The sequence below is a fragment of the Leopardus geoffroyi genome, chromosome D3 (genome assembly GCF_018350155.1).
Source record: "Leopardus geoffroyi isolate Oge1 chromosome D3, O.geoffroyi_Oge1_pat1.0, whole genome shotgun sequence".
Lineage (NCBI taxonomy): Eukaryota > Metazoa > Chordata > Mammalia > Carnivora > Felidae > Leopardus > Leopardus geoffroyi.
Window position 1 is genome coordinate 3,055,680 of NC_059339.1, and position 12,621 is coordinate 3,068,300.

Consider the following 12,621-nt stretch of genomic DNA (forward strand, 5'->3'; position numbering starts at 1 on the left):
GCTGTGGCCTCAATGTTGTGTCCCCGCCCCCCCCCCCCAAATTCATACACCGAAATCCTGGCTCTCAAAGACAATGGTGTCAGGAGGTGAGGTCTTTGGGAGGTGAGTGGGTCAAGGCGGTGGAGCCCTCGGGAATAGGATCCGTCTTATCCAGAGGGATCAGGTCTTGCAAATGACCCTGGAGATCGTCCTTGTCCCCTTCCCTGACGTGAGGACACAGGGAGAAAGTGGCCGCACCAGAACCTGACCGTGCTGGCACCTTCCTCTCAGGCTTCCAGCCTCCACGACCGTGAGAAATACTTTTCTGTGGCTGTTTCGCCATCGCGCCAGTGGGATTCTGTCGCAGCCACCCAAAGGGACCAAGACATGTACAACTGGCGAGACCCCAAGCCTTTGCTTCTGCACGCAGGCCCTCTCCAGGGCACGGCGCTGCGTTACCCTAAGCGGACTCGGGCCTGGAAGACGTGGTCTCCCTCGGCGGTGCAGGAGGCGGGCGAACCCTAGCGGAGCCCCAGGTTGCCGTGCTGGCTCCTGCTTTTGCTGAGCAGCAAACGTGCACCAGTGGATGTGCTTCCCCATTTCCTGCGGGGAAGGGCCTTGTGGAAACGGTGCTTTAGAATCCTGAGTCATTTATGGCCAGTGACTCTCAGGTCATAACCCTTCACCGAGGGTCCCGGGACCCCTCCTGAAGCACCCCTTCCCGGGCTCCCCTCTCCCATCGCCACTTTGGGTTCCAAGCTGCACACAAGCAGAGGAGTGTGTGGGCTATCAGCACACCAGACGGTCCTCAGGGCCCCGGTAGGTGGTCCAGTCGGCGGGGGCTGGTCTTGGGTCTGCATTCGTTAAGCAAGCGCCTGTCCTCAGGTGTCGTGGGCTTATCAGGCTAGCTTGGAAAGAGCGAGGAGGGGCCCCTGGAGCTTATGGAATCAAGAAGGCTTCTGGCGACATGCTCTCCAGCATCACCTCGGCCCAGCTTCACCTCACTGGGCTCCGCACCACCGCCGGGCTCCTCATCCTGGGACATCAGGTCCAATCAGCTCATCACGAGGCAGAGTCGTCACAGCCTTTGGCAAAGCCACTTGTCACCTCCTTCCAGGAGTTAAAGAAATAAAAAGAAACTACAAGGGGCGAGTTGTAGGGCCTCTGTGCGTGTATGTGTGTGGACACATGGGTGTGTTTAGTTACTTCCCAGCACCCGCTTAAAAATAGACACTTCGCATGCCCATTTCCAGGCGGCCGTGTGGACCCGCGGCTCCTCTGGGGAGTCCAGAGAGGGCCCGCAGGTCTGGGCACAAAACGTGCAGCTGAACCACTGTCCCCTCGGTCCCCCCCCCTCTGCTGTCCGACCTCCTGCCCGAGCCCACAAGTTTCCCTGCGCTGAAATTAGGGGGGAAAAGACACATTTCTGGACGTGCACTGTTCTTTCAGAAGCAGGCAGGCAAAAGTTAGAGGAAAGGGATGTGTTCCGAAGGCAAATGGTCGAAAAGACATCTTTCCTCTGGGAAGTGAGAAATAGCGGTTGACTGTTCAGTACACACGACAAAATAATGGCCGTGTCTCTCCTGAAAGGCTTTGGATTGAGAAGCCTCAAGAACGTAGGGGCACTGCGTCCCTCACCTGGAGGCGACGGGGCTCGAGGGGAGGATCCCGGGGCGGGGGGGGGGGGCGGTGCAGGAAAGGACCATGCCCCCCCCTCCCCCCGCCACACACACACACCAGCTCCTGTGTCTCCTGGTCACTACTTTCCTGGGAAGGGGTCTCTGTCACGCACTTGGTGCTTTCCGTGTGATTCCAAGAGGGCCACCTCCTGACAGGTTTCCTTCCAGGAAACACGGCACAGGAAGGGTCTGCTGGAGGAGTCGGGTCGTCTTCTGTTCAGTGCCGGCAAACGTTTCTGCTCACCAAGCCTTCTTCCCCATGCTTCTTCCACCCCGAACGCGAGCGCTTTATAACAACTGTTCCCCCAACTTCGGCCACTTGTGTGCATTTTCATAATTTGTCCTATCTGCATACCATCTGTACTGCTGCTGATTTAATACTTTTTTTGAAGCCAATTCCATTTATTTTTAAAGAAAGTGTTCATAGTTGGAAAGCCAGGATCATGCGCCATAAATAGAATGTAGCCATGAAAATGGAAACAGTGGAAAACAAAAGCCACATCGTTAAATTCTGTCTGAGCCTGAGGCCTTCTCTCTTGGTTAGCAAGGATTTTAGCATCAAACTAAAACTTTCTCTTCCAAATACACTCTTCAAACAGAAGGGTGGAAAGAGAATTAAAATAATCATCATAATAGGGGTGCCTGGGTGGCTCAGTTCGTTAAGCATCTGATTGGGGCTCAGGTCATGATCTTGTGGTTCATGAGTTCGAGCCCTGCATCAGGCTCTGTGCTGACAGCTCAGAGCCTGGAGCTGCTTCAGATTCTGTGTCTCCCTCTCTCTCTGCCCCTTCCCCACTCCCACTCTCTCTCTCTCTCTCTCTTTCAAAAATAAATAAACATTGAAAAAAAATTTTTTTAGGGGCGCCTGGGTGGCTCATTCAGTTGAGCGTCTGACTTCAGCTCAGGTCATGATCTCTCAGCTGTGGGTTCAGGCCCCACGTCGGGCTCTGTGCTGACAGCTCGGAGCCTGGAGCCTGCTTTGGATTCTGTGTCTCCCTTTCTCTCTGCCCCTAACCCACTCACATTCTGTCTCTGCCTCTCTCAAAAATAAACAAACATGAAAAAAATTAAAAAAACATTTTTTTAAATCATAATAAACAACTCTGCCACTATGGGACTTACCATTAATTAGTCACTGGGTATAATCTTGTTGCCACTGACGGGCTGGCACTGAGCAGCCGTATACGCGCGTGTAACGTGCATATGCAGGTGTACCTATGAGTGTGAGTACATGTTCCACCAAACACGTGGAGGGATTACGGGGCCATTCATTTTCCATGCTGCAGATTCTAGCCCTCGATACATTTATTAGGTTAAGTAGCCTTTTTCCAGGTAGACGGGTTGTTTTCCCAAAGTCCTCGAGACAAGTGTGTGTCCCCCACCACGTGCCTTGTGGGTCCCCAGGGAGCCAGAAAACCTACAGCGGGGACACCGCAAGACAGATAGGACTCGGAGTCGTGTGGGAATCCACACTCAATCGGGTTCTCGGGGGCGCCCCCGTCGTATAAAGTGGGGGAACACGGCGAGGTCACAAGCTCAGCTAAACCCAGGATGGTAGACAGGACAAACGAAGTGGGCGATGCTATTCCCAAGGCAGGTGCCGTCTGCTGCCCCCTGGAGGACAGGAGCTGCTCCTACAGTGTCACACCCCTGCCTGCTGGAAACACCAAGCGTGCTTCATTTTCCAAGCTGCTTGGAGGAAATCAAGGTTCGTTCTCAAGAGATGTGTCCCCCCAGAGTCTCCGAATCCTGAGCACTCAGACCTGCATGTGGAACAGAGCAGCACCTGCTTGACCTGCGTCCCCGTCCAGGGGACAAGCGGATACCCCAGAGGCCCGTGGAACGAGAGGCAGGGTCCCCCGGGCCTTCCACCCGCCTGCACTCCCCGGACAACGGCTACGAGCATCTCCCCGGGCCGAGTGGCTTTCTCGTGCTTACAGACAGCCGTTTTCCAAGCCACTTGGCTCCTACATGTGAGTCAGCCAATTAATCTGCTGCTCTGCTGAAGAAATAGCTCTGTGTTGGTTTGTCGTGCAGTTTCGGGGGCTTTCAGAGACCATGTGGGCCACACATAAGGCGTGCCTATGCACCGGCTTAGACTTTCTCTTCACGGGACTTTCTCCTTACGTGACTCCTCTGTGTTTCCGTACAAACCTAGCCTTTGTAGCAATAAACTAGCCGTAAAGATTTACAAAGCCTCATAATCTTGGTGTGGTTTTCATTTTTAAAAAGGCAGACTCTAGTTATTTAAAAAGGAAGAAATTTGGCTAGAAAAGGAACGTCGGCTACTTTTGGAAATCTGTAGAAAGAAGAAAGCAGGGATGAGGGCCACGTGTATGGCGCATCAACTTACTTCAGGACCCACGATCACCATGTAAACATTAGGCTCTTCTCGATGCCATTCTTGGGAAGAAAAAGAGAAAAAAAATAACGTTAATGGTTTTATGTCACAGCTGAAAACATTATTAAGTTTAACATTAAGTTCGTGATAATATGAGTTATTTCATACTATTTGGCTCTCGTTCATACAGTCAAATTATATGTAAAATAAAACCCTGGATTGTGAGTAACTTGTTCTGCACGTGTTCCACAAAACGAGCAAACATTTCTAATAAATTTTAACTTGATAAATGAGCGATGTCTTGCAATACGAGTCATACATGATGTGCAATGTCACATGATCACAGCTGAGCCAATGGTTCTCTCTCTCTTTCTCTGCAGGATTGTGGGTGATTATCTCCCACACTCGGTCTCAGGCTGTGGTGTCTGGCAGAAATCAGTGACTTTTCAGAATGTTAGCAAGTGCCCACAATGGGCACTGGTGGGTTTTCTGTCACTTCAAAGCACCTGTGGACAGTCCTTTGCTTTTCCATCTAAGACTGAGCTTAGGAATGCTTTGCTTCATTCCAGGTCAGGCTGCCTGCGGATATAGACCCGTTCCTCTGCCACCTTATTGCCAGTTACATTAAATACAGAATATGACAAGAGTTTATTAATAAAGTCAACATCCGTGTGAGCATATATAATGGCCCCCATGCAGAAAAAGGTTCCATGGAGCCAGTAGGTAGCAGTGGTTCCATTAATGATTGTGAAAGTCACCCTGCACAATAACCCTCCTCTCTCTTGTCTCCCTCATACCAGCCACGAAGGTTTTCAAAAGTAAGTTCAGGTTAATTTGTTTATTTTTCTCTATGCTTTGTATTTTCTTTATTATTTTGTGTTATATTACAGTATTGTAATCATTTTTATATGAATATGTTTGGGTTGTGTAACGAATCATCTGAGTGTCCATTATTTCTTATGGGGAAATTTGCTTTGATAGACAAGTGCTTCGGATTACAAGCATGTTTCTGGAACGAATTATGCTCTCAAACCAAGGCTTTCCTGTATTTGAAATGTAAATGTTGAATACCTTATGCTTTTACGTAAAATGCTCCCTTTTGGAATGTTACGCATTGTCCAGATCTCCCACCGACTGCAGCACCAGGAGGGATCACTGAGCAAACCAGCATAGAATTTGGGATGCACCAAAGCATTTAACTCAAGCTATGCAACAAAAGTCCAAATGCATCATACAAACTGACGTGTGTAAAATATTTTTGGGTTCATTTACATTATTCTTGCAATTATTCACTATTTTTGTTATTTCCTCAGACGCCAAGGGCACCGGAGGTCACTATGCAGCATGGTTCCTTTTCTGGTTGTTTCAGAGTAACCATCGAGAAGCCGTTCTGCTCGTGTGGAAAGACAGAGATAGCAAAACTCAAAACCCTAAAGACGGAAATGCAAAGGCCAGACCCCCAAACAGAGCTCCATAAACCAGATGTACCTGAGAACACGTCCACCAGATAGAGAGGGTCCTTCACTTGTCTCAGCCCACACACCAGGAGGAAGATGTGTAAATTATCAGCACTTTGGTTAATCCCTGCAACAGAGGAGTTGAGATGTTTTCAGAGAAGAGAGGGCAGCTTGATACCATGAGGGTAGAGCTCAGAAGCCACGGGGCCCTGACCTCTAACCTTCACACAACACGGCGGGGAATAGTTTGTCCTGGTGGGAAAGCTGAACGGAGCTCAGCCCAGTAAACACAACTCCTCTGTGCAGTGAGAAGGGGTAATTATTACAGAAATGTGGCCCTGGAAAATATCTGGAGACAATGCCAGTAAGATGCGGTTTTGTATAGTCATATGCTCTCGGGTCTGCACACGTACACATAGGTTCCCACACTGAACGCAGATGTGCCCACAAATCCATAATATAAAGGGGTTAGGTCTCAGCGTCGCCCCTCTCCTGGAGAGCCAAAACCCGCTTCTTCACCCCTCTGCTCTGGGCTGGCTTGGTGACAGCATCGACCAGCAGAGCCCAGGGGAAGGACAGGGAGTGACTTCCGAGTCACAGCCGTGGGAGGCGCGTGCATCAGTCTCGCTTGCCCACTGGAGCATCACCACCTTCCGGTCTGGCCTCCTCGATAACGAGGCTCTGCGGCCAGACGCCCCACCACCCCCGCTCGGGGAGGCCACACGCAGGACTGGTGGGCCTCAGCCCACTGCAAAGGGAGCATGAGCCCAGCCACAGGCAGGTGAAGTCGGCAGGTGCCGCTCCCCGGGCCTGGGCCGAGCTGCCAGCCGCTCCGTCGTGAGAGACCAGCTGGTTTCTGAAGCCCCTTAATGTTGAGGTGCTTTGATGCGGGGCCACAGTTAAGTGACTCAGTAGAAACTACCCGTATAATTAGTGCAAGCTGACCTACGAGTTCATCATTTCCACACATATGACTGGACGTAAAATCACGAGGTGGGGGGTTCTCATTCATGCATTTCATTTCCCCCATGACTTAATACAAAAAGTTTCAGTTACTCTGTGCTTTTGCAGACCTTGGAGTGTAATATAATCGGGGTGACTGTGAGAAGACACAGTGATGCCACCTTCACACAATCACAAACGCTGGAGAATCACAACACTCGTGTGTGACCAAGTCTCAGAAAACTCTCTACTGAGAGGCTAAGGTTGGGATGTACCTCTGAGAAAACCCTTCAAAATACATCACAGTCTTTAAAGTAACTGTTGACAATTGCATTGACCTATGTTGCATTTGTGAAATATTTCCCCAGTATCCTGAGTACCCTGAGACTAAGCTTAGAAATACAAAGCTTAGGGGCACCTGGGTGGCTCAGGAGGTTAAGCGTCTGACTTTGGCTCAGATCATGTTCTCATGGTCTGTGAGTTCAAGCCCCACGTTGGGCTCTGCGTTGACAGCTCAGAGCCCGGAGCCTGCTTTGATTCTCTGTCTCCCTCCCTGCCCCACCCCCACTCATGCTCTGTCTCTGAAAAATGAATAAACCTTAAAAAATTAAAAAAAAAAATACAAAGTTTAGTATTTGTTTGACCAAAAGTTGAAGCTAGAAGCTATGTGCAGAATCTGAATTCAAGAGTGGAGGGGTTTGAGGGCAGGACACAAGCTCTTCCCTTTAATAAATAATGAAGTTGACAAATACCTTTAAGGATAGGAAGGTCAGGTGTGAGAAAGATAAATCACATCACTAGGCCAGAACCTCAATGAACACTGAAGCCAGAGAGTGAACTTGTGGTGAGGACAAAAGTGACAAGTGCCTTCATGGAAATTATTTATTAATTACAACAGAAAGGTAACAGCTGTACAAGGAGAAACTCAGGGGACACCCACTTAACTAGGGGAGGAAGCCTTAGCCCAGGGCACAAGGTATGTGCGCTCACACACACACACACACACACACACACACACAAACATGCACTCAGTTTATATTTTTAAAAAATCCCCAGTGAGGGAGAAACTGATGTGATGTATCTCCACATGTGGCCCACTGGGCAGGGCGCGACATCACGGGCATCATCATCATGATGTACATGGAATATCTATCCAATTATAGGATAAGAAGAAGGAGAAGGAGAAGAAAAGAAGGAGGGGGAGAGGAGGGGGGGGAGAGAAGGAGGAGGAGGAGGCGGGAGGAGGGGGAGGAAGAGGAGGAGGAGGAGGAGGAGGAGGAGAGAAGAAGACAGAAGGAGCATGGAGTGCCCACATGGGGGAAATCAGAGAACCTGTGTTACTGAACCGAGGAAAGGAACAATGCCGAAGCAAACATGGCAAGATGGCGTCCAGAGATAGCAGCCAAAGCGGCAGTATTCTAAGGACTTATGTGACATCTTGGTAAAAAGACTCCATTCTCTTCTGTATTTTTGCGGTGTGGCAAGCACAGATGTGAAAACCTGCTGTGTTCCTCTGTTTGGATGTGACACACGTTAGCTACCCGGAACGGCAGGCTCGGGAGATGTGCTGGCCTTCTGCTCAGAGGTCCCACCTGCCCCCAACCCCAGATGCCTGGGGAGCTGACCTTGAGGGAGAGCAACGCACGGTTTACAACACTGGTCTTCAAAATGTTCCACGACTTATGGTAAGATATACGTACCATCCTGAGACCTCATACACATGATACAGCTTGTATACGCACACAGTTCCAAACAATATTAGCCTTATTACATACAAGGAACTCTGATGGAAGTATTCCTTTCATCTCATTTCGAGTTTTAAATGTGCTGGCCCCCAACCCGCTCACTGATTTTGAGGGCCCCGACCCACCAGACCCTGGAGGGACACAGTGCTAACCTAATATTCTCTTGCCTCTCCCCTCATCTCCTTCCCGGGTTGAGATTAAACGTCATGAGACTTTAGGAAACAAAGTTAGCCAACGGCAGGACAAAGGACTAAATGCTCTGCTTTATTCTAGGACTTCCAAGATTTTTAAAAATAAAATGCAGACGCAGCTTTTGGGTTTGAACAGCTTCTGTGCACTTCTCACACACAACGGTAGCATTGTCAAAGACATAAAGATAACAGCTGGAAAATCATGATCAAACAAGCATGTGCCGAAGCAGCACACAGAAGCACAGACTCCCCTTGTGTCCCTGGCCGGGGTTACGGGCACGTACGGTGGCCATTCTTCGATTTCAAAACAGAATTAAAAGAAATTGGCCCGTGGACATCTGGAAGTGATGCAGACGTCTAGGCAACGTTTTAGTGGATTTCATTTCTTCCTTTTAACTCCACACTCAGTTTTCTTCCCTTTGTTTTTCTATGAGCAACCACGTTTACCATGACTCAAGGTCTGAACTCATCCCTCACAAATGCACGATTTACACGTCCGTCCTTCCGATGTTACCATTTCCTGGAGAGTGGTATTTTTGTCTCCAAAACAGAGTGAGTCGCTCTCACGGTCTGGCACCGTATGGGTCCCAGCAGGCTAGGTGCCAGTCCCACTGCCCAGCCCCCTGGTGATTCATCAGATGACTCCACGACACAAACCCAGTCCGCAGTGAGCCACGTTCTCTGCTGTCTTCTGTGTATTTTTCTCATGGGTTATTATAAGGAGAAAAGAATCCAAGAACTTCACTTGAGTGCATTAGACATGGTGAATGTTAGCTGAAAAATCTGATTTGGAGGCTGTGGATATATCGCGGGATCTGGTAACGTGAATTCTCCATATGAAACACAGGAAAATAGAAGTATAGTTTACAAAAGGAGAGAGGCAGAAAATGAAATAAACAAATTAACAATAGAAATTGAGTAAAACGGTAAACAGAACACTGGGAAGGTACGGTCAAATTTAAGGTTTCATAGTTTCGGGGTTTGATGACCAACAAAGAATCACTAACTTTCGATGTGTCGGTCATTGCCATCGAGAAGCAAGAATCATCCATCACTGAACCATAACAATGTTTAAGTTGTACCTGCAAATGCACAAACTCCAAGGTAACCAACCTGAGGTCTGTGCTTTTATTTCCTGATCAGGATAACTATTGTAAATATCATGTGAAAAAATTCTACTTTAGTCTTTTTTTTTTTTTACATTTATTTATTTTTAATAGAGAGAGACAGAGCACAAGTGGGGGAGGGGCAGAGAGAGAAGGAGACACAGAATCCGAAGCAGGCTCCAGGCTCTGAGCCATCAGCACAGAGCCTGACGCAGGGTTCAAACTCACAAACTAGGAGATCATGACCTGAGCCGAAGTCGGACGCTTAACCGACTGAGCCACCCAGGTGCCCTTCTACTTTAGTCTTTATTTTTTCCTAGTTGATCTATTGGAAAATGGAATCTGGTTAGCATAAAAGCAATGTTTTAGACTCAAAAGATTCAGTAATTTGAAACTTAGGACTTGGAGAGAGAACTGAGTATTTTTGGCAAAACCTGTGTCATACCGTGAGGAAGGATGCGTCATCAAATTGACATCAGATACTGAGGAAAGAGACCCTACACTTTGGTGACTAATCGAGTACGCCCCTGTGGGTCTGGGCTGCTAACCAAGGCCCTTCCCCACCCCCTCCCCTGGATTGCAAGGTTACACAGTTCACAAGGATTCTGAGGGTGAGTATTTGATCACTAACAGTCTGTGTCCAATTCACCGTCTCTTCTGTCTTTGCTGTCTGAAGCTCAAAGCAGAAGTGACAAATCACCATCACGGGCTGTGGAGGCCAGGGTACGATCGAGGATGGGCGGGGAAGGCAGTCTCTCTCCAGAGTCACCTGCAACAAAGATAAACGGCTCCACAAATGAGATTGGACGCCTGGTCACCAAACCCGGAGACGCCGATGAATTCCGCATCCACCCTTGCGCCAAGATCCGACAGAGCCGGCCACCACGACCCCAGCGAGCTCGCCTCTGCCGTGTATCCTGGACACAGTTACAGCGTGTAGTCGTCCACGTCGAGACGGAGCCGCCAAGCGGGTCTCTGCGGGAAGGGCCGTCTTGAGGCGTCTTGAATGTCTCCCGGCTGTTCCGTTAATCACTCGGTAGGAAGACCAGTGAAACGATGAGCCATGAGACTCTGGGCTTGATGAGAAATCTCTCCCCCATTGGGAATTAGGACTCGTAGGCACACCACAACGGGTGTCCCGTGAGATATGGACGATGAAGTCACTGCACAAGAGGCGATTTCAAATGGGCACACCGGTTCTGAATAATGGCCCACACCTGCTGGCGTGACAGAGCAGCGGGACAGCGAGGGTTCACTCGCGAGGCAGAGGACGGCCCTGCTGCTGGCCCTGAGGTTGATGGATGCACTTCAAAAACCGTTTCTAATAAAATGCTTGGAAATGTTCTTCTTCCAAGGGAACCTGACTCTGACGTTCGGTGTGTGGGGGGGTGTGGGCTTTTGTCTGCTGTGCTTGGAGCGAAAACCAGCTACACAGATGCTGGCTGCGGACGGGGCCTGGAGTCTTGTCTTTTCAGCCTCTTCTCCGAAGTTACCAGCGGGCTTGCAACGTCAGCTCCCCACCTACAGTCCCCTCGCACCGTTGACTCTCGGGAGAAGCAGTTCAGGTTAAAACAGAGGTATTCCGAAACTTGACATTGCATTTGGTGAGTCCGCTCAGCTGTTCCCACATCTTTAGCAGAGCTACCGGGTTGGTCGGACTATAGGGGAGTGATAGTCCCCAATAGTATACACTTAGGGGCCTCATCTGTGGACAGCAAACTCTCTACATTTAAAGATGTTGTGCGACAAAGTTGTGTTTCAACATTGTGACTGCAGTTGGATCATACCATAGATAGAAGATACAAAGGCTAGACTGTTACTTCCACCGTGTGTAGGGAAAATGGCGCCCTCGCAGCATGGCTGACAGACATACACATTTACGCTACCTTTCCAGGAGACGTTGCGCACAGGTATGAACGCTCTGATTAAGGGCATAACCTAACCCACAGCTTCTGTTTTTAGGTGTTCCAAAGACAACAACTTGGCAAATATACGAAGACTGAAATCCTAGCATCTCCGCCACTACATATCCAAAAGTTTAAGAAGGGACGGATCAAATAAGTTTACAGAATTCAAAGTAACACTATAAAGGAATTGAAACTCATGATGTAATTAGAATTAATAAGTCAGTGCACAAGATTTCAGAATATAATGTCGAAACTCAATTGTGTTTTTACATATTAGCAACAAACAATTCAAAAGTAAAACTTAAAAGCCTTTATAATAGCAACAAAGATAATAAAATCCCTAAGAATAATTTTTTTAAAAAAGGCATAAAGACCTGTACAAATCATTATGAAGATAAATGAGACTTAGATAAGAGGACAGATATATCATGTTCATAGATTTTAAGACAAATTATTTTTAAGATGTCAATTCTCCCTAACTTGATCTATAGATTTTATAGAGACTGACAAGGTGTATTAAGCGTATATGGAAATGCAAAAAACCCAGGTTAGCCGACACAGAGCTGTCGACTCACACTACCTGATTTCTCGACATGCTATATAAACCAACAGCAGGAGACAACGTGATATCAGCATAAGGACAGACGTATATAGATCAACGGACACTGGTAGATGGAAAGTTGATTTTCAGCAAAGCATTTCGATGGAGAAAGAAAAACACTTTCAACGAATGAGACTAGAACCACTTTCAGAAAGAAATGAATTTCCTCCCTATCTCACACTACACATGAAAATTAACTTCAGGGGCACCTGGGTGGCTCCGTCGGTTGAGTGTCCGACTTCGGCTCAGGTCACCATCTCACGGCTCGTGAGTTCGAGCCCCGTGTCGGGCTCTGTGCTGACAGCTCAGAGCCTGGAGCCTGCTTCAGATTCTGTGTCTCCCTCTCCCTCTGCCCCTAACCCACTCACAATGTGTCTCTGTCTCTCTCAAAAATAAATAAACATTTAAAAAATTTTAAACAACAACAACAACAACAAAAATTAACTTCATATGGAAGGGCCTGGAGGGCTCAGTCCATTAAAAATTAATTTCAGATGGATTATGATCCTAATGAAAGAGCCAAAACACTAAAACACTTCCTCCTCTGGAGTAAGAGAAATAGGGGAAATAGCTCTGTGAACTGTGAACAGGCAAAGGTTTCTTAGGGCTCAAACAGTGCTAATTAACCATTAAATAAAAATGGGTGAACTAGGAGAAAATGAAAAGGTAAACC

The 12,621-nt window shown here is 48.1% G+C and overlaps 1 protein-coding gene across 6 annotated transcripts in view; it reads right to left on the reverse strand.

Annotated features, from left to right (window-relative positions):
- The window catches only part of GLT1D1 (glycosyltransferase 1 domain containing 1), a 93,022-nt gene that overhangs the window by 29,964 nt on the left and 50,437 nt on the right, over positions 1-12,621 (reverse strand). For all 6 annotated transcript variants that reach the window (XM_045459613.1, XM_045459615.1, XM_045459611.1 and 3 more), the window contains 2 exons: positions 5,488-5,583; positions 4,012-4,061 (listed from right to left, as the gene is read on the reverse strand). In XM_045459613.1, the coding sequence (XP_045315569.1) occupies positions 4,012-4,061; positions 5,488-5,583 (146 nt within the window). The remainder of the gene's footprint in view (positions 1-4,011; positions 4,062-5,487; positions 5,584-12,621) is intronic.